Genomic DNA, 26,629 nt, shown 5'->3' on the forward strand with positions numbered 1-26,629 from the left:
TTGAAAATCCATTGAGATGGATCTAAATTTGAAAAAGAGTTGAGAAAATGTGGCCTTGAGACTAAAAAAGTTGAGAATTGCTGATCTAGTTGGTGCTACTTAAGGATGATGGGGGTAGGACCTTCCCTTGCTATGCTGTGCTCTTTCCCCTGGCTTCCCTTCTTCCCAATCCCTAGTTTGTATCTCAGAGGGCAAGGGCAGCTGCTGCTGCCAAAGCTGCTCCTGCAGGGTCTTGCACACCGGTGACCACTCCCACAGTTTATCCTGTCAGCCCCAGAAGCATGAGCAGAGTGGAGGAGATGAGCGGGGGGCTACAAAGCATAGCTCCATGTGTACACCCATTTGCAGCAGAGTGTATTGCTGGGAGTGTGCTGGCAGGCTGGCACAGGGGCTGCCCAGGGGTAGGCAGCAATAGTGGTGGCAGTCCCTGGCAGAGGGTAGCTGGGGAAGGCACAGGATGCTGGATGTGAGAGCAGAGCATTTACCTCTTCACACAGGGGGATCTTGTGGAACACTTACTTGTATGTGTTGTAGAACAAACTTTGGAAATCACTGAAATAAGCAATCTATCATCTGCCTCTTTCTAAGGTACTAAAAATGTGAAAATGGTAGGAGTCTGAAAATATCAAGCCATATAAGCACTTAAATGTGTATCATTATGATGATGTATCATTTGTATATAGCAAAAAAGTATATCAAATATAAGGTAAAGGCTCTATATAGTTGTAAATCTACAGGTTCTAAGGGTAATATTAACCGATCAGAGCACACCTTTCTCTACAAAATAAGTACAAGTGGAAAAGTTGATTAAAATAGATTATTTAAATCAAGGCTTTTTCTTCGGTGATTTAAACATGCTATAAATCAGCAATTTAAATCAATCCACCAGCATAGTTAGGAGGGAGATGCCTGAAGTCAGCATTCAGCTACCTAGAACTAGGCAATAAGAAACAAAGGATGGGTTGTGTATTAAATCCAGCCCCTTCCCCAGGCTACAAGGAGGCATTTTTAATCACTTTGACCTGTCTCCTGAATGTAAGTTCTTGCAACTTCCTTTCAAAAGCTTAGGTGAGGAATAGGCAGTCAGAATTCATAGTCGAGATGATATCTCTTATTAGATCAACAAGATTTTTCCAAAAAAAAATTATTGCAACTGCAAGCTTTTGGGCATAAATACCTTTCATCAGGCATTGGAGAAAGATTGTAAGAGTTCTTGTGGGTAGAAATGAAAGTTCATATTTCATAGGATTTGTCCCAGGGGGTGCAAGCGGAGGCCCTGGAGCACCCTCCTGTGGTGGTACCCAAGGCAGGGCTGACCTGCCTGGAGAAAGAGAAGAGCCCTGAAGGCAGGGCATGCTTACCTTTTTTTAGGAGAAGCAGAGCCAGATGAGCCATGCTGAGATGAACCTGCCCATGCAGTTCTTCAGCCACTTTTTTATCGCCGGCTGGGAATAGCGCCGGCGGATGACGTCATCAAAAATTGCTCAGGCAAATGGAGAAGAGAGCAGCACCACCAGAGCCAGAAGGCAAGGCTGCTCCCTGAGCTGCACACAGGCTGTGTCGGCAGCTCGGTAAGGATCCAGACAGGGACCCGATGGAGGGGTCCAGGGTTTATTGAAGGAGGCATCGCTCCAGCCCGGCAGGGCGGCCGGGCGAAGGAGGACTGAGTCAAGGGACCTTGAAACTGCAGATGCTGAACCTGTGAGTGGGGTGGGCTAAGGCTCTGTGCTTCAGCTGTTCCTTTTTTTTTTTTTCTTGTTTTGAGTTTTGCAGGGCCCCAAACCAGGGAGAGGGGTCACAAGTGACCTCTGGATCAGGGGAGCCGGGACAGCGCAGCAGACAGCTATGCTTCAAAGGAAGACCTGGCATGTTGACAAGGATGGCCCCACGTCCCGTGATTATCCCGTGTGGAGGGATGCTGGGAGATGAGCGGGGGAAGACAGGACAGACAATGACCGTGGAGGGCGAGCCATCATTTGGCTATCCTGAGGGCTGGTGCATGGCTGGAGTGTAAGGGAGGTGGAGTCCCAAGAATGCCCGCTAAGGGAAGCGCCCAGTCTGCAAGAAGCCACAAGAAGGAGCCCCACCACTGAAGAGAAAGTTCAAGTTTATGGCAGGCGGGTTTTGGGGTCTCCCCCAGGGTGAACGTGACCAAATGTCTAGGCCTCAGGAACACACCCTGTGGCCGGCACCGGGTGTGTGCTCCAAAACTGCAAGAAGGTGCCTACAAGAGGCCGGGGGGGTGCAGGATTTCACAGAGGAGTCAATAGATGGAAAACTTGTGGGCGGTCAGTTCATAGTGGGTATGGAGCCCTATCTCCTGTGAGGATCTGTGATGATGCAGATTTCCTTGAAACAAAGATGGGAGTGCAGGATCTCAGGTTTCAGTTGGTCACAGTTGTTTCCTGCTGGGGAAAATATGAAAATTTTTGTTTTAAAAATTGGTTAAAATTCAGTATCTTCCATGTGTTGGGTATCCAAGTTGTGATCAGGTAGGTGAGGAATATTCTTTTTTTTTTAAATGTAGAGGACGTGGTTCAAACCTCTCTATTATAGGTTAATGCAGGTATTAACAAGCTCTTACGAGCACAGGCCATTGATCCAAGCTTGTGAACCCCTGTTCTAGTGGCTAGAATGTTCTCCCGGGATGTGAAAGATCCAGATACAATTCTGTCATCTGCTTGAAGAGGCTTCAGACCCACATCTCTCTTCTTCTGGGAGATTCTCCAAATCACTATGGCAAAGACTTCTAGTTTTTTTAGGACAGGGACACCTTCCCTGTGGAGATTGTTCAGTGTTTAAAGGAAGCTACATTCATAGGGACAGAAAGATGGCATGTCAGTTTTATCTGGAACCAGTAGAGAAGAGATGGGGATCCAGGCCTCCTGTTTCTTGATGAGGTACGTAAGAGCTAAACTATAGGAAGTTTGTCTGTGTGGTCTGTGGTGGGTCCTGGGGCTGAGTCTGCTGATGCTGTCCAGAGCTAGATGTCTGCCTGTGAGACCTGTTTTGTGCCCTGTGCCCACTCTGAAGTGGGACAAAAAACAGATGCTGAGGATGAGCCCAGATCAGCCTCACAGGGGGGACTGCTGGCTCTGGAAAATATCAGTAGACTTGATTGGATAGATCATGCTCAGCCCTGTCCTCCCAGAGGTGTGCACTTGGCATAGTTTATAAAAGCCTGGAATCATGCTTGCTTTTGTGCATGATCTCTCTCACTGCTCCAAGAATTTTGTATTCTTTAATAAAGTTTGGCACAAATCTAGCATGTGAATTGTTGACAGCTTTAGAATTTCCCTCTCCCCTTAGTTTCTTGCATTTTAGAAGGCTTTGATTTAAAATACTTTCTGCTTAAAATGGGGGAATTGGTAATATACCTTTAACTGGAAAAAACTGGAAGATATTACTCATATAGCAGAACTGAGAAGATATTTCATGAATCCATGAAACTATACCACCATATTTATTTGAAATTAAGATCATCCTGAATTTGAAGATGATCCCAAAATAATTAGATTCCACACATGTGAACACTGTATAAATTAGTTATAATTTTCCATGTACAGAATCTAATTATTGGGGGATCATCTTTTAATTCATGCCCCCAGCTACTACAGGGGGCAAGTCCTTTTTCCTTTCTCCCATACCCCATTACCCATGTTCCACACTGACAGGCTCTGTCTCTGTTCTAGCCTGGGGTATGGAGCATGAGCCCACCCCAGCTTTGTAGTAAATGCACTGGTTGTGTGCCACTGCTGTGGGGCTGGGCTGGGGCCATGCTCATTGTTTAGGCTGCCGTGTGGCTGGAGCCTGCTGGTGTGGAGTAAGGGTGGAGGGGACAGGTAAGGGAGCAGAGGCTGCCTTGTGAAAGAGCTGAGGTAGGGAGGAAGAGAGGAGGAGATGGCAGGGTAGGGGGGCAGGCAGCAGGAGGTAGGGTTACAACCTGATCCTTGGGGGCTTGGAGCCTGAACCATAGCTGCTGCCTGTCCCTTCCCTGTTCCCCTCTCCCCCTTCTTTACCTTCATACATGATTCTAAGACTATGGACTTCTTTCATGTTTTAAATGGTGAGGACCTTGTCTTTTAAAATTGAGTAAATATGTTAATATAAGAATTAAAATACTTTAAAGCATATAAGTAAATTTTTATTTTCAGAAATAGTGTTATCCTATGATTAAAGTAAACATGAGCAAAGGGAGGCTCTAAATCCAAAATTAACCCTGGCATTCTGGACTTGCGTGCTCAGTTATGCTGCTTATTATTGCACTAACATTATTTTGATGTAAACTCTGATTATCTAAAAGTATTAGATGGTGCTTGTTTCTGAGAAGACCACATTTGGGCTTAGTGATGTAACATTACATGATGACCAAAAGACTTGTTGTGATCTGGAAACTGAGAAGACTTTACCTAAAGTTAAATTCCACACTTCTAGCAGTTGAAATGAGTGTATTTGCTCTAATATATGTGCTGTGCAATAAAGAATCTTTCTTTTCTCTTTTATGAAACTTTAGATTCAGTGGTGCCCCTGCCCCCCCCCCATATTGTAGTAAATCTCATAATTCTATAGTGTTGTAAATCCCTTAACTCTGCAGTCTTGGCTTCCTTCTCCCATATTGTGGTAAATCTTAATAATGCTGGTATGTTTTTTATTACCCAGTTCCAATCTGTCTCTTTGTACTGTAAAAAGGGCAGGTGACCTTGAGAACTTTCTGCCACAGTAATAGAAATTAATTTTTCTTTAGTGTCAACTGTGTGTTTCAAGATCTAAAAATGAAGGTTGAAGAACCTGCTATAGATGATGATGCTCGCTATCCTTAAAGGACCCTTTATTGTCTCAGCTGTGAAGTAATTAACATATTTGAGAAGTCTGGTGTTTTATTTGACAGATAATGAAGATAAATCTGATTCTGGTAATAGAATGGGTTAACTGCATATCAATGTAGACCTCTATATCCATACTTGTGCTGCCCTGTTTGCAAGGAATGGGTGAAATTTTAAGTTAAGCTACCTTGCAAGTTAATGAGCTGATGAGATTGTAGTGATTTAGTAGTAAGTATAAAATTGATTGCTGAGAAGCAGGATTTTCTTCTTTAAAAGAAAAAAAACAAAAAAACCCAACAACAAAAAAACCAAAGTTTGATCTGGGTTTTGATCGGGAGGAGTTTAAAGAATATTTCTTAAATATTTTTCTAGTGGTTCATAATTGTAGGACTGTACTGCTTTTGTCTAAAGTCTAGTTCTGGAACTGTCATTGTTGCATTGAGATGGGAGTATTAGTTTTGCAATCTTTATGCAAAAACATACAGAATTCTTTTCTCAACTGAACACTAAAATCGCAGTGGTTACTCAACTCATGCCCTGCTCTGACTTCAGGGTACCCATCCTTTTTCGTCTGCCATGTCTTGATGTAACTATTGAATGTTAGAAAGAGAGGCTGCCTAAGGGTCCTAGAGTGAATCCTTAGTTCTGACCAGTAGTAGATCCCACCTAGACCCTACTGGTCTTAATTCTACTTTGTGTCTGGTGGACCCTCTTGACTCTCAGTCTTGCCCCTCAGAGTACTTGCAGTCTTAAGAGCTATTCACAGCTTTTGAACCTCCCCTCCTACATCCATGCCCATGTCTCACAGGTATTATTGTACAGTCGCTATCTTTTTGGGGCCCCTGTCTTCTTGGCCTCTGCCCCTTTTCTGTAGCTGAGCCACCTAGCCTGAGTCCACTGTACTGGACCTGGCTTCTGGGCACCAGCTTTTATCTGGATTACTCTAGCCCTGGGCCCTCTAGCCCTATCTCAGCCCTGCTTAGGGTGCTGAGCCTGCTTCTGCTCTCTGGGCCTCTGGTCCTATTCTCTGACTCCCTGGCCTGATCTGGCTTGAATTGCCCTCAGCTGCAGTCCTTCTCTAGGCTGTAACCCTATAAAACTCAAAGCTGACTATAACGAGAATAAGCCTTTCTGGAGAATAACACCAACTTCTGAACATAAACAGTGGTTACCTCTCTGTACAACAAGGTTTCCTGTTATCCTGGGTCACATTCCTCTCCAAGGCAACAGCTCTCTGTTTGCCTCCCTCAGGGTAACACCGGTGCCAGCTACAAGCTGTCCTGGCCTCTCCTGCTCTGGAGGTCCTTCCACTGAAGGCTTCAGGGTCGGACTATGTGGATTCAAGCTCTGAGGAAGGGGGCAGGGCTTATACACAATAAGCCCTGCCCCCTTCCAGTCAGGTGACTCTGCAGCCATCACAGGTGTGTTCATTCTGACCCTAAAGACCTACCTGCTTGTCTTTGCGGATGCTTAACTACTGTTTGCAGCTCTTAGCCCCTGAGTAACCTGACTCTCTGTCCTTTTGTGTTTTGTTATTGCTGGGTTTTGGCTGCATCTCCAGTAGAAGGTAGCTAGTTTTTTAGCTGCTAGCCTGCTGCAGTTTCCTCTTAAGTAACAAGAACCTTCTGGCTCCCCGCAACACAAGCATTATACATTTTCAGTTACCCTAACTACCGTGCCAGCCTAACAAAATAAAAAATAAGAACCAGTGATTTCACATTGAAGGAACCCATACAGTTCTTATCTGTACTTTGTTCTTTCTTGATGTTATCTTTCTTTGCTTCTTGAGTCATTTTTTTTTTAAATTTTAAGTTTTTTGGGGAGATGCAAATAATTCTTTTGAAGTCTATACCATCATGTCAGGCTTAGTGATGTTTTTGAACTCTTACATTTTATAGGATAAAGGATTCCTTTATTCTTGAAACAACAACATGGAAAAAATGTCAGGTTAAATTATTTTTATTTTTTTATTTGCTGAAATATATCTAATCAGCATCTTTTAAAGGCTCTTTGTATCTTGCAGATCTACAACAGGGCTTCTGTTGTTTAAAAACACTAGCACTGGAGTTAGCTGAACTACAACCCCACTTCCTCATTTCTGCTTGGGTCTTAAAAGGTAGCCAAGACTACATTTGACTATGTATGGTCTAGCCCGGGGGTTTTCAACCTTTTTAAATAAATGTACCCCCTGCAGTTCCCTTTTTAGTAAGTGTACCCCTGGGGGGGATGGCGTGTGGCCAGATGCTGGGGGGGGGGGGGCATGGCAAGCAGTGGCAGTGCAGCATCTATGTGGCCCTGCTCTCGCCCAACCCGGGCCTTGGTCCTGGGAAGCAGGGGTGCGGGATGGTGGTGCTTCATCCCCATGTACCCCATGGGACCTTTCAGAGTATCCGCAGGGGTACGCATACCCCCGGTTGACAACCCCTGGTCTAACCTTTGACTAGACCATATGTCAAAATGAAGGAAAGCAGAAAACTGTCTCAGTAAGGGTGATCTGTAAAATCTTGAATGGATATATTAAGGATGAAGAAAAATAATTCCCATAATTCAAAAGACCAAAGAGAGTTGCTTAGTAAAAGATTAAATGTAGCTTTTCAAGTTGTTTGAAAAAGAGGATAAAGTTTAAATAAAATCCTAGAAATTAGATCAGAAACTCTCAAGGTTAATAACATAAGTGTTAAAGAGACTTGAACACAAACTGGGGGCAAGATTTGTAATCAAATTGATTACCAAAATAAGAGGGAAGACCATTGATACTCTTATTAATGATAGGCACATTATACATCTCTGAAAATCTCTAAATCCAAAAAAAGGGGGGGGGCATCTAAATCAAAAAAGGGGGGGGCACAAACTTGCCATAATTTAAATGAAGTTTTCAAGACCAATGAAGAAATAGCATGTGCTAGAAGTATGAAAAATTTACTTGTGAGCAAATGTCCTGTATTTTTGAGACCCAATTCTAAAGAAGCATTTGGTGGGGCCTGATCAAAAATTTTTGATTTTGTTAGACTTTGGGGTCCACAAAAAGATAATGAATCCGAACACTTTCGTGGTATAGTTTTAATTAGTGATGTGGGCAGTATGTATATTTTAAGTTTTAAAAGACTTGCATAACTCTGTCCTGGTTGGGTCTGGAGAAATGAAGAGAACATTCTAATATAAATATCTCCTTTATTCTGGAAGTATATCATCCATGACAGCAGCAATTATTTCAGGGAAGATAGTGAACTAACTTACAATAAGGCAAAATGTTGCGACCAGCTCATTAAATATCTTCCATAAATATTTGTTTATAACTCAGATTTTAAAGAAATGTTATAGTCCAGTAAATATAACTTGGTGTATTATATAATGGAAAGAAATTAAATTGTGTTTATGAAGTAATACAATTGGGGAAAGTAGCAGTTAGGACTTACTTTATTTACACTTTTAAGATTTATTTTTAGGAAAACAGGAACAAGGAAGAAGAGAGGGGGATTAGCAAAAAAAAAAAAAAAATTAAATTGATAAAATTATAACTGGGGTGCACTGATGGGGATTTTTGGGGCCAATACCCATAGCTGATTTTTAAGGAGGCATATTGGCTGATACTGATCTGATTTTTTTAAATTTTATTTAGTATCATAGTATCATAGTAGCTAGAGTCGGAAGGGACCTAGGTAGATCATCTAGTCCGACCCCATGCCTTGGCAGGAAAGAGCACCGGGGTCAGATGACCCCGGCAAGGTGCTTATCTAACTTCCTTTTAAAAATCCCCAGGCTAGGAGCCTGCACCACTTCCCCTGGAAGCCGGTTCCAGGCCCTAGCCGCCCTGACTGTGAAGTAGCGCCTCCTAATATCTAATCTAAACTTACCCTCCGCCAGCTTGTGACCGTTATTCCTGGTCACTCCTGGCAGCACACGGGGGAACAGGGACTCCCCCAATACCCGCTGATCCCCCCTGACCAGTTTGTAGCAGGCCACAAGGTTCCCCCTTAACCTTCTCTTGTGGAGGCTAAACAGGTTCAGGTCCCGTAGCCTCTCCTCATAAGGCCTGCCCTGCTGACCCCTGATCATACGAGTGGCCCTCCTCTGGACTCTTTTCATATCGTCCACGTCTCTCTTGAAGTGTGGCGCCCAGAACTGGACGCAGTACTCCAGCTGCGGCCTGACCAGTGCTGCATAGAGTGGGAGGATCACCTCCCTGGACCTGCTCGAGATGCATCTGTGGATGCATGACAGGGTACGGTTGGCCTTCTTGACTGTCTCCCCACACTGCCGGCCCATGTTCATCGTGGAGTCAATGACGACTCCAAGATCCTTTTCCGTCTCCGTGCTGGCAAGAGGGGAGTTCCCCAACCTGTAAGTGTGGTGCCGGTTCTTCCTCCCCATGTGCAACACCTTGCACTTATCAGTGTTAAACCCCATCCTATTCTCATCCGCCCACTGTTGCAACCTGTCAAGGTCGGCTTGTAGCCTATTGCACCCTTCTAGTGCACCCACATCCCCCCACATCTTAGTGTCATCAGCAAACTTGAACAGGGTGCTTTCTACCCCCTCATCCAAGTCACTGATGAAGATGTTGAACAGTGCGGGCCCGAGGACCGAGCCCTGCGGAACCCCACTGCCCACGTCCTTCCAGGTCGAGAAGAACCCATCCACTACCACCCTCTGGGTGCGGCCCTCCAACCAGTTGGCGACCCATTTGACCGTGTGGGCATCGACACCGCAGTCTCCCAGCTTTTTGATGAGGACAGGGTGAGAGACAGTGTCAAAAGCCTTCCGGAAGTCCAGAAAGACTACATCCACAGCAACCCCTGCGTCTAATGATTTGGTGACCTGATCGTAAAAGGCCACCAGGTTGGTCTGACAAGACCTGCCACTGATGAACCCATGTTGGTTGCCCCTGAGCATGCATTCCCCCGCAAGGCCCTCCTGGATGTGTGCCAGGAGAATTTTTTCAAAGAGCTTACCCGGGATTGAGGTCAGACTAACTGGCCTGTAATTTCCCGGGTCCTCTTTTTTTCCCTTTTTGAAGATAGGGACCACATTGGACCTCTTCCAGTCCTCCGGCACCTCACCAGAGCACCACGAGTGCTCATAGAGCCGCGCCAGGGGTCCCGCAATGACCTCGGCCAGTTCCTGTAGAACCCTAGGGTGAAGATCGTCCGGACCAGCGGACTTGAACACATCCAGCCTCTCCAGAAGTACCCTAACTAACTCCTCGCTAACCCCTGGCCCAGGCGTGTCTCTCCCGGGGCCCGAGGGGGGCCCAGCAGGGAGGTGGCTGAACTGGTCCCTACTTAGGAAGACAGAGGCAAAGAAATCGTTAAATATGTTAGCTTTGTCATCTGGCGTGATGACTAAGTTGCCCATCGTGTCCTGCAGGGGCCCCACATTACCCGGGACCCTCTTTTTACCCCCTATGTATTTGAAGAAGGACTTCTTATTGTCCCCAATCCGGGAAGCTAGTCCTATCTCCATCTCTGCCTTGGCCTTCCTGACTGCCCCCCTACATCCTCGGGCGACTGTAACATAGTCCTTCTTGGTGATGTAACATAGTCCTTCTTGGTGATTTATTTTTTATTTATTTTTTTAAACGAGCCTGGCAGCTTGGAGAGCTGTGTGCAGCTGGTAACTCTTGTGTGGTGGAAGGGGAGGGGGGAAGGAAAGGGTGTGGGGGGCAGATCAAGGTCCCCATGGTGAGGGAGGAGTGGGGCTGGGGCAAAGGCTGCCCTCTCAGGGTGGGGCAGGCATGGGATGTAGCCATGGCTCGTGCAGAGGGTGTGGGGAGGGCAGCTCCTGCCTCTGTGTGCTGCTAGTTTGGGAGCTACCAGTCTGGCAGCTCATCTGGTGCCTCCAGCTGCTGCTCCTCCAGCTTGTCCAGGAGGGCATAGGGGGTGGGAAATTGCCCCCAGGTATGTGCAGGGCTGGGGCTTCACCAGGCTCTTCTTGGCAGGGCTGGGCTTGGGGCAGGTGGCTTGGTGCTGGGATGGGAGGGCTACAGTCCCCCCCCCCTCCACCCCCCCCCCCCCAAAAAAAATTGCTGTAGGCTCTCCCTCCAGTCCCTGTGCCGCCACCTTCTGTCCTGATCCCAGCCCTGCCTCGCCAGGAAGAGCTTGGTGCAGCCCTGGCCCCCCTCAGGTTGGGGGCATTCCCTTTCCTGGATGAGCAGTGGGAGCCATGGGATGAGCACCAGATAAGCCACCAGACCAGTGGCTCCTGGATGAGCACTGAGAACCACCCCTGACACCCCCCAGATGAGCTATGGCTCTGTCTCATGTCCACCCCACCTCGGCTGGGCAGTGCTTGTCCCAGCCCCGCTCCTCCCTCACCTCCGGCGGGGGGGTAACCTTGATCTGCCCCCTCTTCCCTTTCTACCACACCAGACTTAGTAACTGCACACAACTCTTCAAGCTGCTGAGTTGTACTCTTTACCACCTACATGCTGCGCTGCAGCTGTGTGTGTGCATGGGCCATTTATTGGCCATAGCAAGCAGATTTTCTGATATAGATGTTTTCCTTTATATCAGTGCTGATCTAATTACCAGACTGATGCATCTGTGCATCTCTAATTATGTCGCCTAATTCAACAATAATAGGTAGCCTAAAACATCATTACTATTCAAATATTACTTAAATACTGCTGCTAGTCAGACTCACTGTCGTCAGTCTGTCTATACTTAGTGAACTGTCTGTAACTACTTTGGTAGTTCATGTATAGTCTCTATTTGTCAGTTATAGTGAAGATAACTTTATTTTTTTCTTTATTGTCTTGTCATATTTATTCTCTAATTTTAAAAAAAGTTAACTTTTTAGGAAATCTAGAGTATATGGATGAAGGACTGAAATAAAAAAACTCAAAATGCTGTGGATGTTGCTGAGTGGATCTAGAAGATTAAATCCATAAAATAAGATTTGGAGCTTTTATGTAAATACCAAGCTTTTATGTAAATACAAGTATTTTTGAAACATAGAGAAGAACACTTAGTTATGACAAACTTTGTATTGGAAAAGAAATTGCATTTAGTAAAAACAGAATATGAACACGTACATCTTAATTTGGGGAAAGCTGACTATGAACTGGAAGGTTCTTCAGAGAACCTCCAGGATCCTCTCTATCCTTTTCAACTCATTCAGCTTGGAGAAGGAACTCAATAATTCATTGTATTTGTAATCTGTGTGTTTGTTTGTTTGGGTTTTTTTTTTTTTTTTTTTTAGATCCAATAAAGTTTTACCAACATGTTGGTCATAGACCTCTTCTCCTTTGAATCATGATTCAAGTATATTTTATAAAGACTTTTGTTCAGTTTAGGAAAGACTTTTTTAAATCTAAAGAATAGATTGAATAATATTTAAGAGTAACAAACACAACTGAAGACTCAAGCCACCGGTGACCAGGACAAAAGCCATCTTTTATTCCAGATGCTCAGCAGGCCTTGGATAGAAAAGGGCCAGGCACAGTCTCCTTCCAAAACAGATAAAGATATCTTTTGTCTTTATGGCACAGGTCAGATTTTGCAAGCCTGGGTGTAGGACTAAATGTCTGTCATTATACAGATAGTCTTTGTGTATGAAGGTCCTGTGTTTTCCTCTCCAGTCCTTAGCCCTGGACAAAGTCTAGAATGCTCTAGACTAAGAAGGATTAATTTCTATAACATCGTGTTCTTAAAGGATGTGAAAAGAAGAAAAGTTATTTGACCCATTTAAAAATCTTATTTTAGTTTTTTTAGCTTAAAATATAAAAAGGAAACAGTTTACTTCTGTTGGTATTTTGTATCTGATGTGGGAACAGACTATTTTAACTTCTCAGGTTTGCAGCTTTTGGAAGACCTTGTGTTGTGGAAGGCATGTCTGATCAACCTTTAGTTGCAGGGGTAGAAGTACTGACTCTAACAAGTGATCTTTTGTCCTTGATTTTTTTTTTTTTTTTTTTTTTTTAACTAGAGAGTCTAGATATTTAACAATTGGAAGTTTAGTATTAAAAACTAGTCCTATGAGTTTTAAGTACAGGCAGTCCTTGAACTTACAGTGCAGTTGGTTCCTGAAAACCATGTCTTAAGTCAATGTTATAACTTGGAACCAATTTTCTCATAAGAAAAAACGTTATAAATGAGGGATTGTTCCTGAACCAAGGCCCAATACCCTGTTTTCATCAAAAATACCCCAGAATTTTGTACTCAATTATAGATGAGTAATATACAGTAAAAGCTGTGTTATCTGGCACTTTACCATCTGGAATGCTCTATCCAGCATCTGTCCCATGGTGGCATTTCTGGTTTTGCCACTGTGAGCCAAGTCCCACTTCTTCCTCGTGGACCACCGCCCAGGGCAAAGCAGCCTGCGCAGGGCCTCCCTCCCTGTCCCCCAGCACACTGACGCCAGGGATTGAAAGCCTTGGCGCACTAGATGCAGCAGGAGGAGTGGTGACTGAACAGGCAAGGATGCCTCCAACCCGCTGGGATGGAGATGAGTATAACTTTCAGATAACTGGCACATTTGATTAACCAACACCCCCCATTCCTCATAGATGCCGGATAACAGAGCTTTTACTGTAGCTATATTAATGTAGTTGTATTGTAAATAGCAATCATATTGATTTGGAAAGAATTCCTTGAGGTGACTTTGCTGGACTTTTTGAAGGGTTCTTGGCTGGAATCTTCTCAGGAGTCTTGGCTGCAAGTTTTTTTTTTCTGGAGTCTTGTCTGCATTTTTTAAAGAAAGTGTCCAAGGAATTTGGGACAGAGATTCTCCAGGAAAATGGGTGACACAGTGAACTTGTTTGCTGCCGTGGCGTTGCATCAGATCAAGCGTTGTAAAGTCGAAACTGATGTCAGAAAGTTGAAACAGGGTGTCAATTTATAAATGTTGTAAGTTGAGGACTGCCTATAATGTAGACAAAAATTTCTTATCAGTCAGTTGTTTTATATGTAACACGCAGTTGATTTTGAACTTTCTAGTTTGCCTGGAAAAACAGAGAAGCCAAAATCTGGATTTTAAAAAGCAATTAAAAACTAAAGATTGTGTTATACTTTTTTTTGAAGGGGGTTGGGGGGAAATCGGGTCTTTACGGTGATCATTTGTAGTTTGTTTGTTTGTTTGTTTGTTAAAAAGTGAAGGCCATGTTAACCAAAATGCTTTTTAGCCTTTTGTATTCCTTTTTGTGCCAGACAACTTTTTTGGTTATAAATGTAGTAATGAAGCCTTTAACTCTTATCTTTCAGCAAAATTCCAGCCTTTCTGAATGTAGTGGATATTGCTGGTCTGGTGAAAGGAGCTCATTCTGGCCAAGGCCTAGGAAATGCCTTTTTGTCTCATATTAGCGCCTGTGATGGAATCCTTCATCTGACAAGTATGTACTTTTTAATTTATGACCTGTACAGGTTGTGTGGCAAGAAGTACAAAAATGAGTGGAAAATGTCTCTTTATAAAATGTATGACGTCATATATGCACCTTTATGATGATTGGGATTTTTTCCCCAAGAAATCTCCCATCTTCAGAAACATGCTATGGGACTGCCCAACGAATGTAAGTAAACAAAAGTGTTTGTATGTTGTTCCTTGGCTTAGCTTGAATGTGCAGTAACTTTTTAAAATTTTTTTTATCTTATTTTAGTGGAAAGGAATGGAAAGTCAGAATGAAAGACTGACTAGTATGGTGGAAATGCAGTGGGTTCTAGCTTACTATGTTTACAGAGCTAGTGTCATCCCTCAGTCCTCTCTTTGATTTCTCTGAGAGCATCACCTTAGGTCTTGAGTCTTATGTTGCTGCCAGTACAGGGTGAAATTTCACAATTTTTTGCACTTAGACCAGACTCTTGGCTACAATAGCTTTGTACATCACTTGTTTATCATGGATCAACTGTGTTCATTTCTACTTTGTGACCTTTAAGTATTCAGTCTTCTTATTTAGCGGTGAGAATGTAGAGTTAGAGGATAGGATTTTAAAATTCATCTGTGTGCATGAAGTCCTAGCATCCCATAATGGAATCCATTCCACCACTTGGGGTTCATGTTTTTGACAGCGTATCTGCATGGGGAAGCAGTAAGATGGGGCGTGATTTAAAAAATAATAATTTTTTTTTAGCTTTCATTATTCATGAATTCAACTGATCAAATAACAGATTTGACATTTAAAGATGCATCCCTAAAATATACAAGTACACATAAAAACATCAACAGTGTTCCTTTAAACTAAATCAGTGTCCACATGAATCTTGTGTTCTTTTCTTCATTTCCTTTCAGTGTCCTTTCCTTTCTGAACATTTCTCTATAAATCCATAAATATTAAGCTTTTATTTCTTTATCTTTTGAATACTAATTTTACTCCCTCTTCCTCCTCCCTCTCTCCCCCAAGTTCTGCATAATTCAAATCTTACTATCTTTTGCTCATCTCTATGGTTTTCCTTTTTAAATTTTATTCCAAATGTATTCTTAAGTGTTAGGGCTTGCATTTGCCTTCATTCCAAGAAGTTTCTCAAATGTTCTGGTTTAGAGAGAGGAAATTATTCTTTTTTAGCAAATTCCAAAAGATTCCACCAAACTGTCAAGTTATCTTTTTTCCTTCTCCTCTTCAAAACACTGATAGGACAGCTTTTCCATTGCTAAAGATTTCCTAAATTTTTGGAAACCACCCATAAGGGGTGTTGCTTTGCTTTTCTTCCGGGCTTTTACAGTTGTAACTCTTGCAGCCATTAGAAGATGAGTGTTTAATTCCTTGTGACTCTTCTGTTGCAGAGTTCTCAGGAAGGTTCACTAGGAACACTACAGGTTTATCTGATAGTTGGCATCCTGTTGTTTTCCTCACTATTTCTCCATCTTCCACAGCCATTTAATTTTAGGGTATGTCTACCATATGTGGTAGAATCATCCCAATCTACTGCGTTGCCTCCCACATTTTCCTGTTCTTATACCATAAATAAGCTTAACTTTTAAATGGATTAGGTCCATTTGATATAGTATTTTTAAAATAATTTTCTAGATGGACAGATGAGGACCAGTGTCCCATGTCTCCCATTTTTACAGCACTGCTTTCTGATCCAATATCACTAGCCCACTTTGTCACTAACAGTGGCTTTTCCCCCCTTTTATATGGCTATTTAAACAAACAGCAGGCTTGTGTGTTTTGTGTGTGTGTGAACAATATTCTGTTAGGTATCAGATAAATCTTAGTATCTCTTAGGGTATGGATTTTCAGCATACTAGCTGCTCCACACTAATTTCCCAAGCAGGCACTTAGGCTGCTGAACAGATGTTCATTTTAAAGGCATAGTGGTATCTGGTCTCATGTGCCAGCCACATGTACATGGTAGGATGTGTAATTTTGGGATCAGAGGTCAGATCCTAATTGCACCCTACCTGCCAGTGCAAGCAGAGCCTGGGATTGTTTCTGGGCTCTCTCTGCATTAGCATGTTGAAAGGTGGGTATCTGGCAATCAGCTGTTCGTCAGTTAGCTACCCACCTGCCCTGGGACTTGAAAGAGCCCTGGTGCAGCCCCCAGAGTTAGTCAATGATCAGTTGATCAACTATGAAAGCTGGTTCAAACCCTTGTGGAGTGCCAGAGCCAGAGCCAGCTGACAATCAGTTAATTGTTGGCTGGTGAGGATCATGCCAGAGCCAGTTGGAGATCCTGATGTGATCCTAACCTTGCTGCACATTGAATTTAAGGCCAGATACAAGCCAGCTACAAAAAAAAACTACAGTAGTGTAAGGGTGCTGTTGTAGCTGTGATGGTCTAAAAATTATGCATGATGCAAGGATTCTTTAGAATGATATATTTGTGGCTGTGATAGTATTTTAAAATACTTTTTTAGATGAACAATGATCCTGATCTGTCTTTTAAGTCATCTCCCATTCTTGCAGCACAGGGTTTTTAGTGCAACATGTTCTTCATCAGATCTCTGAAGAACACTTTACATTTGAAAGCTTGTCTAACTTTATCTCAATCATACAGTTGGTCCAATAAAAGATATTTCTTTAAGAAATCCTTGCCTCTCACAAAAATAGGCACTTTTTGTTTCTGACTTCTCTCTTTGTAGTGCTAATAATTCTGTGAACATGTGGCTGGGTTACTGTCTTACCATTTAAGATGCAATTATCAGAGTAATCCTGTCTTAAGTGTAATGTCTAGTATTTGTTTCTCACCAATTCTCTTGGTGTATGCTGAGAATATCCACATGGCTTCAGGGCACCATGAATTCACAGCATAGTACAGCTTACTGTGTGCTACCTTCCTTGTGTAGGCCCACCTTTTAATATCATTTTTCCTCTTCCCTCTTAACTCAGCTATGGCTCGTTATGCCCCTGTGCTTGGGTTCTTCATGTTTCAACCCAAAATATTTTTTTTCATCTATGTTGGATGGAGACGGAGGTGGAATCATCAAAGCAAATATTTCAAGTACGGACCTGTAACAGTTTTTGAGTGTTTGCTGAATATATGGAGCCGTAATTCTTTCTGCCTTTTTTTTTTTATGAATTATATTGATTTAAACTCAGATCAAGTAAACTGCATACCAATAATCAGGCCAACATATAGCATTGTAAATGTTCCACATCTGTTGCTTAGACTTTTATTGCTGAATCTGTGATTGGTGACAGTTCCAGGATTCAGTAGATTTCTTTAAATTTGGACACTCCATTACTGGAGGGTAGAACCTGTTAGATGTGGTTAGCCATGCTGGTTTGAAGTAAAGTAGATTACAAAAGCAACTTAGATGATAGATTTATGCTTGATAGATTAAGTGAAGGGAGGGAGTCTCTATACCCATGGCAAATGTGAAAATACGGGTGTGCACATGTATTGTAATTTTTACTTTTGTTAATGGAAGATTGAGACTCTCTTAAAAAGTAGCTATTTTCAATTAAGGTGTTCTTGGCAGACTTTCTGAACAGAATAGGAAAACTGAGATGGGAACTGTAACTAGGTACCCTGTAATATTTATACTGCATCATGAAAAGTTGGAAGATCAGCTATGGTAAACTGTTGTAAATATGTTTCAACAGACCTACCTTGGATGAGGATCTGGTCTAAAACATTGAGGCTCTTATTAATGTATGACATTGACATGTCCATGTGGTACTTTGAATATTGCTTGAGATGCAGTGAAGAGTCATCAAATATGTAAGTGAACACTGCATTTCTTTAAGGTCAGTACGTTGTATAAAGTAGGGCTGACCAACCCATGGCACGCATGCCACAAGTGGCATGGGCAGTTTCTGTGTATGGCAGATAAGGGGTAGGTAACACAGCAGATAAGATAGGAAGCAGACCAGCAAGTTGGCTAGGTAGCAGAAAGGGATTGGAGTGGCACTTGCGGTTATGAGGCTTCATTTGTTTTGTGCCTTCCAAAAAAGGTTGGCTTCCACTGGTGTAAATCAATGAGAGAATCAATTTTTAATAATTTAGTCAGCTATTGTTGTAGTAATACTTGGTAATTCTTGAAGTCTAGTCCTTTACTGTTACTCTTGATGCACTTTAGTTTTGGCCAGAGATCCTGATGTGTAGCAACAGTTATGAAATTATTGTTTCTTTATGTCTTATTTTCTCCGTGGGAGCCAAAAAGGACTGCTGCTACCTTGCAGATAATACCTATCTTGCTTTCTCCAGCTTTCGTTCAACAAAGGTGAATGAATCTGGTTTACAGTATATATTTTTTTAACCAGAATTGAAGTTAGTGAAGAAGGAATGATATGGAACATGTGAAGATGCTCACTGCTCAGTAGACACGAGGAACTTCTCAACTGATATTAAGGGATGTGTTTTAAAAATGGAGTATGGTCACGCAAATACATCTCTTATCCAGATGAAAAATGACTTCTTTTTGTACCTAAAAATATGTTCTGTGTTTTGTTTTTTGTGTTTTTTTCTTCAAAATGTTGTAAAAATAAAATTTATGACTCTAGCAATTGTAGAGAGAACTTTTTTTTCTAGTAATGGTACTCCTTTATTGGCAATCATGTATGACATGGATATGCACAGCATGTGGAATTGCTTTTAGTTCCAGGTACAGGGGGCGGTTGAGTCAACTTAGAAAACTGTCTCCAAAAATGCGTCTTTCATTAATCTGTTTCATTTTTATAGTATTGCTATAGCTCTTTATAATTTGTATTTAGCTACTCAGCTGGATTAAAGAAAAGTTGAGACAAAAGATTAATTTATTGAGAACAAAAGTATGCCAGACACATGACTTTTATGGGTGGGAGGAGAATAAATAAGTAGTTCTATAGTAGGCCTTTATAAATGTATGTTTGAACACTAAGTTACTTGAAGCAAATAAAAGTAATTTGTTAGTGCTTGCTTAAAGAATTTAATCTGTGTTCTTGATGTGTGACTGTCAGTAATAAAAATATAATTGTAACTATTTAAGGATTCTTAAGCTGTAAGTCTGGACATCAGCATACCTGAAGTTATGACTCTAATGATATTTTGAAATTTTGCCTGACTCCATATGTATTTTCCAGGAGGCTATGTCGGTCATTTGTGCCTCACATATCGACCATGTTGGAAGATCGTTATTCTATAAATGCAAAACTGTGCCTCTTATTCAAAAGATGAAACAATGCGAAACATTTTAAATCCTAGGCAATCTTTAGCATTATCTATCCAAAACAGTCTTTTATATTTGAAACACTCTTGTACAAAAGAATACTTATGCTCAGCCTAGGAGCAGTTTCTGTGCCACATTCCAAATTTGTGATATGGCTGAAACGGTACAGTAAATTTCATTCCCCCCCCCCACCCCGTCCCAGTGGTAGGTAGGTATTTCCACACAATAAATCTGTTCTACAAAGCTGACTCTTGGGTTACCTTTTTATAATAGTTACAAAAGCAGTCATTGGTGGAATTCTTGAGGCCTTCCAGACTTTTCCCATGTGACCCACTGGCATATTCCTAGTCTGCACTGTTTTAGAAATTGTGCACTGATGGGTTTTTTGGGGGGTTTACTTCCAAACCTACTCAGCTTTGTTCTATGCAGTGAAGCTTCTTGGATTCCTTGTTAAACTATTCTTCAGGTTTGGTTACAAACTGTGACGAGTGTGGCCTCACTCTTTAAGGCTTGGGAGTCCTGAGGCTGGCCAGCTGTGTTGGATTAATATTTCCTACATTGTGGGTGTTCTGCTTGAGGTAGAATGCCCAGTATAGAGGCTGACTGGGAAAGGAAGGATGCTATTTTGTAAGAAGCCTTAAAGAGATTAAAGCCACGGGGATCACAAAGGCAAAGGGGGCACTGATAGGAGCTTTCCAGGGTAACAGGCTTTAGGAAATTGTGCAGGTGTAACTATGGATGTGTAACAAGAAGCCCCTTCTTGCAGAGACCTAGCACACTGGGTGTGGTAAGGCTCGGAGCAAGCCAGAAAGCTGAAATGGTTTTCTGTAGGAGAAACCTACAAGCTACATCTACACATCAGTTGAGCTAAGTGTCACCTAAAGAAAACCAAAAGAACTAAGATATCCACATCTTTGCCCTGGTATTCTGTATCTTGTGTTTTATACCTTTTAATAAATTTAACAAATGTATTTTCTTTAGAGTAAGTCATACCTTGTATTACTAAAATGATCATTATAAGACTGGAATTGCATTGAGATTGGTTTCCTGAGTGAATCTGAGTGAGTGATTGAGTAATAGGCAAAGCCAGCTGTGCTTGCAAGTTAAGGAGCGGCAATTAACAGCTTGGAGCCACAGACTGACAGGAGGAAGGTATCTGGCTTGAGTTAGTCAATGCTGAAGACTGATTCCTGTAAGTGAGCACCCACCCTATTCCTGTAACCCATGACAGTACAGCCATTAAGTCAACAAGTCAAGGGTGGACTCCCAAAACCGCACCGTCGGGTGGAACCCTTATGACTGACTGACAGCTGTCATGTACTACTCAAGACCCACATGGGGCAGCAACCTCTGGATTGGGCAGCCAAGATGATGCTGGGGGATCACACAAGTCTGCCAGAAAGGGATAAAAGGTAGTGAAGCGTGACCCTTGGTGACGCCCTGTCTTCTAGCACCTGACCCAATGAGACAGAAGGACAAACAGGTGACCCCCTTCTGGAGAAGACAACCTTGGAGGAAGCTGACTATAGATAGCAGATCCGCAGGGCCTCAGTAGATATACTAACACCAGTGCTCCCACAATCACTGCAACAGCTACTATACTCTGTCCTGCATGGGTTTGAATGAGTGAGCACATATGTATATATATGTTAAGGTGACCAGTACCTATCATAACCCCCAAAGGTTCCCCATTATAATTTTATTGTAACTTCGCATCCCATCTAATAAATTAGAGTTTATGAGGATTCTGACAGTTGGTCCTTTGTAGCCAACAGATGAGTTGGAGAGGGTGAGATTTATCCATTTGAACAGTTTACACAAAATTAAAACAGAACATAGTGTGTGTATGTATATATAGATAGATATATAGATATATATAGATAGATATATAGATATATATATATACACAAGTAAAATGAAGCAGTGGGCAAACAAAACAAAACAAAAATTCTATTTGATTTTTGGCCCTTTATTCTTTGTGCAAGTAGCACAAATACATCTAAGGAGTATTATAAGGTAGGCTCTGAAGTATTAGACAGAGGGAAGATTTGTTTATTTTTCATTTGCCCAGGATTTAATATCTTCCATTGATGGGGAGATTCATTTAAGCAAGACAATGATTTAAATAATCTATTTCATTTTTCTCTCAAGAACATATTCAGGCTAAATATGGGGCTAGACAGAACCATCATTAAGTGGAAAGTTGATCAGAATTACCTTGAGCAAAGAGCAACTATAAATGGATGTCAGAGTGCCAGAAGGTCTTAACATTTCACTTGACTCCTATTTTGGGTCAAATGTTTTAATTTTTTAAAAATAATTTGGAGGGCAAAATCCAAAGCAGTTTGGACACACTGAAGAACTGGGCATTAGGGAACACAATGAAATTTAATTAAGACAAATGTCATATGCTAAGCATAAAGAAGAAGAATCACAAATACAGAATGGGAGTGAACAGGCTTGTCAGTAGAATTGCTGAGAAGGGTTGGGGATTTTGGTAAATCATACCAACTCAACAAGTGACATTCTGTTGCGGACTCATGCAGTTTTGAGTTGCTTTAACAAAAGCTTGAGTGGAAGATGTGAGAGGTAATAAATAGTACCACTTGGTTTAAGAGCTGGAAAGGTCTCTACTGGAGTACTGCATCCAGTTTTATGTTGAAAAGCAAGCCATACAAGGAAAGATTGAAGAAATTAGGTCTCGTCAAACCCTATGTTTGAATGTTTATCTATCAAGAAGGGCTTGAGTGCACTCCAGATTAGGTCCATAAAAATCTGGATTTTCCACTTGTTTGTTGGACGAGTGGTACAATACTGTTTCTTCTTTGAATTTTATCACCTAGGAAGGAAATGGTAATTTTACATTTCTTCATGGCTAATCCTCCATATGGTTCCATACATAATCCACATTCTGTACCAGTAAGGTCCCTTTGATCTGACCAAATATTCCTCCTTGTAGTTAGATTTTCAGTTTTCAAGCTTATCGTACGTGCAATAAAGTTTTAGCATTGTAGTCATCTTGGCCCTGAAACTTACAATATAAATTTAGATAGTTATTCTCAATTACTGTATCCTAACATACAGAGTTGGACTGGAATTAGTTAGGACAAGATGCAGAAATTGACAGGGGTGAACACGCAGTAATTGTATAATTAGTGAAGTGGTAAATAATTTTGCATAGTTTAGGAAACAGTTTGTATTTGTGCATCTTATTTTTCAGTACAAAATAATTTTAATACATTTGTTAGTGCTCAAAATGTATAATTATTTGTTTACTTTAAAAAGAAAAACTCAGCAGCTCAAAACATGATGTATCTGTATTAGTTTCATAAATCCTCAATTATTTTGTTTCCATAAAATTATGATTTTTGGGCTGACCTCAAATATGGAATTTTTTTGGTGCAAAGGGAAGACTTGATTTAAAAAAAATTCTTAGAAATTGTGGCAGTGAGTGAAAATGGGAGTTTTTAATTCAAATTGCTTTGTCCTGACTAATAGCATTTCTTTCCTCATGGTACGGTAAGTTTGGTGTACTGTTTAAATAATTTAATGTAGTTGAAAATTTGTCAATCTTCAGTTTTTCTTCAATTTATTTGGAGTGACTCTTGCATTGTGTTTCAATTGAGTTGAGATTTATTTTCATTTTTGTAATGTGTACATTTGTTTTAAGGTCAGAAGAATGTTTCTTTTGCAGTTGTAAACGTTTAACTACCTTTCAGATTTATAGCAGAGCAGTCACCAGCACTTATCAAATTGCTTTCTTTTCTACACAGTGGGTTAAGAATGGGATGCTTGGTGTAAGTGTTAATTTGAAGATTGGATTTCTTAAGGTAATATCTTTTATACGTCTTCACCACTACAATAACTACTGACATCTGATATCAGCATGAAGCAAATAGCAGATGTTGTTTAGAGTGTGATAATTGTTATGGTGAGGAATTAATATGAGACAAGGATTTTTTGGGATAGGGAGATACCTTTTTATTGGACAAACTGCATGGTTGGGATAAAGTTAGAAAAGCTTTCTAAATACAAGGCATTCTTTCTTCTTTCTCAGGTCAGGCCTTGTATTTGAAAGTTTGTCTTATTTTATCCAGCCATGCAATTAGACCAATAAAAGATATCTCCCCCCCAGCCCCTGGGGGAAAAAAAAAAATTCTTGCCTCTCTCTAGTTGCTTTAATTTAAAACCTGTATTTAACTTTTGATTTGTAAAGGCTCTTAAGGAACCAGAAGTCTTCAGTATTTTGGATTTTCCTTTCTTAATGCAGTGGGATAGGGATAGCATTTCTAGAAGATCCTGTCCTCCACATCTCGTGTCATGTTGCTTTATCTGCTTTAATCAAATCCCGGGTATACCTCAGAACAGAGCTGTAGCATTAGATGTTCCTTTCTGAAAACCAAAATCTAGGTTTAGAAGTTGACTTCTATAGACCCACCAGATTCAGAATCATAAAATAATAGGATAAAAAGGTGAAAAGACCTCAGGAGATCATATAATCCATTCTCCTGCTCAAGGCTGGATCATTCCTGATTAAATGGTCTCATCTAAGTGACCTGCTTCTAAAAACTTCTTCTGAGGCTGGAAACTCACAACCTGTGTAATGTGTCCCAATGCTTAACAACCCTCATTAAGTTGGATGTTAGGAGAAATTTTTAAATTTTCTCTTCTGGAAACTTAAGGCAAGTATTTCTTGTTCTGTCCTCTGGTTAATTACCATTGTCTTTTTATAACCACCCTTCGTATATTTGAAGACTGTTAACAAGCTCTCCTCAATCTTCTCTTCTCAATATATAATCCTACTTTTTCCTTGAAAGCCTTGTTTCCTAGACTGCTAATCATTTTTGTTTCTGTCCACTGGATTCTTTGGCTAAGTACAGTCGGTCAGAAAGCCTGAGGCTGAATCGCTTCAATCTTTGCAGGTTTCTGTAAACTACCTAGATTGAACTGCAAAAAGTGAACTGGTATTCACTTTTCAAACTGGAAAAGCAGCCTGGCCCATGCAGTGCCCTATATCAGGAGCTGGTGGGTGCTAGAGCATGCCTCCCAGCTCACCAGCCACTTCAGAGGGCCAGCAGACTAGCAGTTTTCCCCCAGCCATGCCCTCTCTTCAGCCCCTAGCCAGCTGAGGAGGCAATGTGGGGAAACCTGCCCCCCCACACTTGGCCCCCAGCCAGGGTCTCCCGGGTGTTGGAAAAGGGAGGAGGGAGAAAGCCCCCAGCTGGGCATTTCTTCTCCTGCCATGCCTAGATCTGGTTGCCCTAGCCAAGCCCCCTTCCTCAGTCTGGGCTTATTTTTTTGAGGAGGCGGTGTGGGAAAACCCCTCCCAACCTTTTAGTCTACTCCCAGCCAGAGTCTCCCTGCATGGGCATCAGGGGGAAGCCCTCAGCGGGTTGTTTCTATTCTTTCCCACCCAAGTCAGGACCCAGGCCAATCACTTGGCCATGTCCCCTTCTTGGCCTGCTGGCTGAGGAGAGCACAGGCTCATTGGGAGTCCTGAAGCCCACAGTGAAGGCCTCTCTTCCCTACTCCTCTATTCCCTCCTCAGCCAGCCTGCTGGCCAAGGAGGGGACGTGGCTGGGTGGGTTGAGTAAAAGCCCCACTGTGGGCTTCCCTGATCTAGGAGCCAAGGTGATCACCTGGCCAAGCCTCTTATTCAGCCAGCCAGCCAGCTAAGGCAGGATTATGGGGAGGGGGGAGAAGCTTGCAGTGGGGACCATTCCTCCCCACTCACTTCTCAGCTTGCATACTGGTCAAGGAGGTGGTGTGGCTGGGTGATTTGTCCTGGCTTAGGCAGGGGGAGTAAAGTCCCCACTGCCATCTTCCCTGCATCTGGGAGATGGGGCAATCATCTGGCCATGGCCCCTCTTCAGCCAGCAGGCTGGCTGAGAACGGGGTGGGAGGTAAAATGGCTGTCACTGTGGGCTACCTTGTGTGTGCCAGGCACAGGCTGGCTGGTAGCCCAGAGCCAGGTAGAGGGATCCTTTTCTCCCTGCCCTCCCTCAGGTGGCCTGCTGGCCTGGAAGGGGGTCTGGCCAGGTGATCACTTCAAGGGAGGATGAGGACCAATGGGCACAAGCGAATAGAGGGAAAATTTAGGTTGGTCATAAGAAAAAAAAACCAAACTTTTTTTCCATAAGAGTTACCAGACTCTGTTCTGTCATCTGCCACCACTGAGAACAGTATAGCTCCACCCTCTTTGTAACCTCCCTTCAGGTAATTGAAGTCTGCTATTAAATCCCGTTTTAGTCTGGTTTTCTCTAGACCAGTGGTCATTGACTGGTCAATCCTGGTCAACTAGTTGATCCCAATGGGCTAGCCCCCCCCTTCCCCTCCCCCGCCCCCCCCAGCTGAGATCTGCTGTCAGAGGCTTCGCAGTTGGGGGTGGCAGGATGCACTTGGGGAGCAGCCCTTATGCAGTCCAGGAATGGTGGGACGTAGGAGTGGCAGGATGCATGTGGCTGGGCTGAGCCAGGAAGAGCCCAGCCCATAGTAGTGGCACTGGGAGCAGGGCCATGGGGGAGGGAGGGGCCTGCAGCCACCTAAAAATTTCCTGTAACCCTGCTGCAACCCTCCATCCCAGTGCCACTATCACTTGCTCTGAGTGCAGTGCAGTCAGGAACACCATAGTGCAACCTTCCTTCTCTCTCCTCCCCCACCCCCCCGGGCATAGGAGCTGTGTGCCCAGGATCTGCATGGGGCAGAGCAGCTGCTGCTGCAGGCTGGGAGGGGGAGTTGTGTGTGGGGGGATTCCGCCCCCTCCCCCACCGCCATAGCTGTGCTCTGTGTTACCGTGGGCCGGGCTCTTCCCACCAGCCAGCCCCTCTGCTGGGAAGAGCCTGGCCCAAGCCTGCCCAGCCCTGCCCCACCCTGTGTGCAGGCTGGGGGCATGTGTCCCCTGTGTCCTCCTGGGGTGCATGCCTCCCTCCCCACATTCCCCCAGATGAGCTGCTTGTGGCCCTGTCGTGTCCTGCCCCGGCTGCACACTCCTGCTTCAGCCCGACTCTCTCCATTGCTGCCACTGGGGGGAGGATGGGGGCAGATTGAGGCTCCAGCAGTGAGAGGGGGAGTGGGGCTAGGGCTAGGGCCTCAATCTGCCCCCCTCGCCATGACCCTTTTCCCTCCCGTGCTCTTTCCCCCATAGACTTACCTGCTGGGAGGGGCATGCCCCCAAATAACTTTTTCTCTCTCTGCCTCGATCTGCCCTCTGCCCCCTTTTCTTCCCACAGAATTACCTGTTGAGGGGTGGAGGGGATGTTGATCTTGCGTTGCTTTTAAAT

General features: G+C 42.9%; 1 protein-coding gene across 2 annotated transcripts in view; it reads left to right on the forward strand.

Annotated features, from left to right (window-relative positions):
* Positions 1–26,629, forward strand: part of OLA1 (Obg like ATPase 1) — a 176,762-nt gene that overhangs the window by 24,101 nt on the left and 126,032 nt on the right. For both annotated transcript variants that reach the window (XM_090045451.1, XM_090045450.1), the window contains exon 4: positions 14,027–14,154. In XM_090045451.1, the coding sequence (XP_089901577.1) occupies positions 14,027–14,154 (128 nt within the window). The remainder of the gene's footprint in view (positions 1–14,026; positions 14,155–26,629) is intronic.

This window comes from Crocodylus siamensis, chromosome 4 (genome assembly GCF_052110815.1).
Source record: "Crocodylus siamensis isolate JL-2025a chromosome 4, ASM5211081v1, whole genome shotgun sequence".
NCBI classification, from domain to species: domain Eukaryota; kingdom Metazoa; phylum Chordata; order Crocodylia; family Crocodylidae; genus Crocodylus; species Crocodylus siamensis.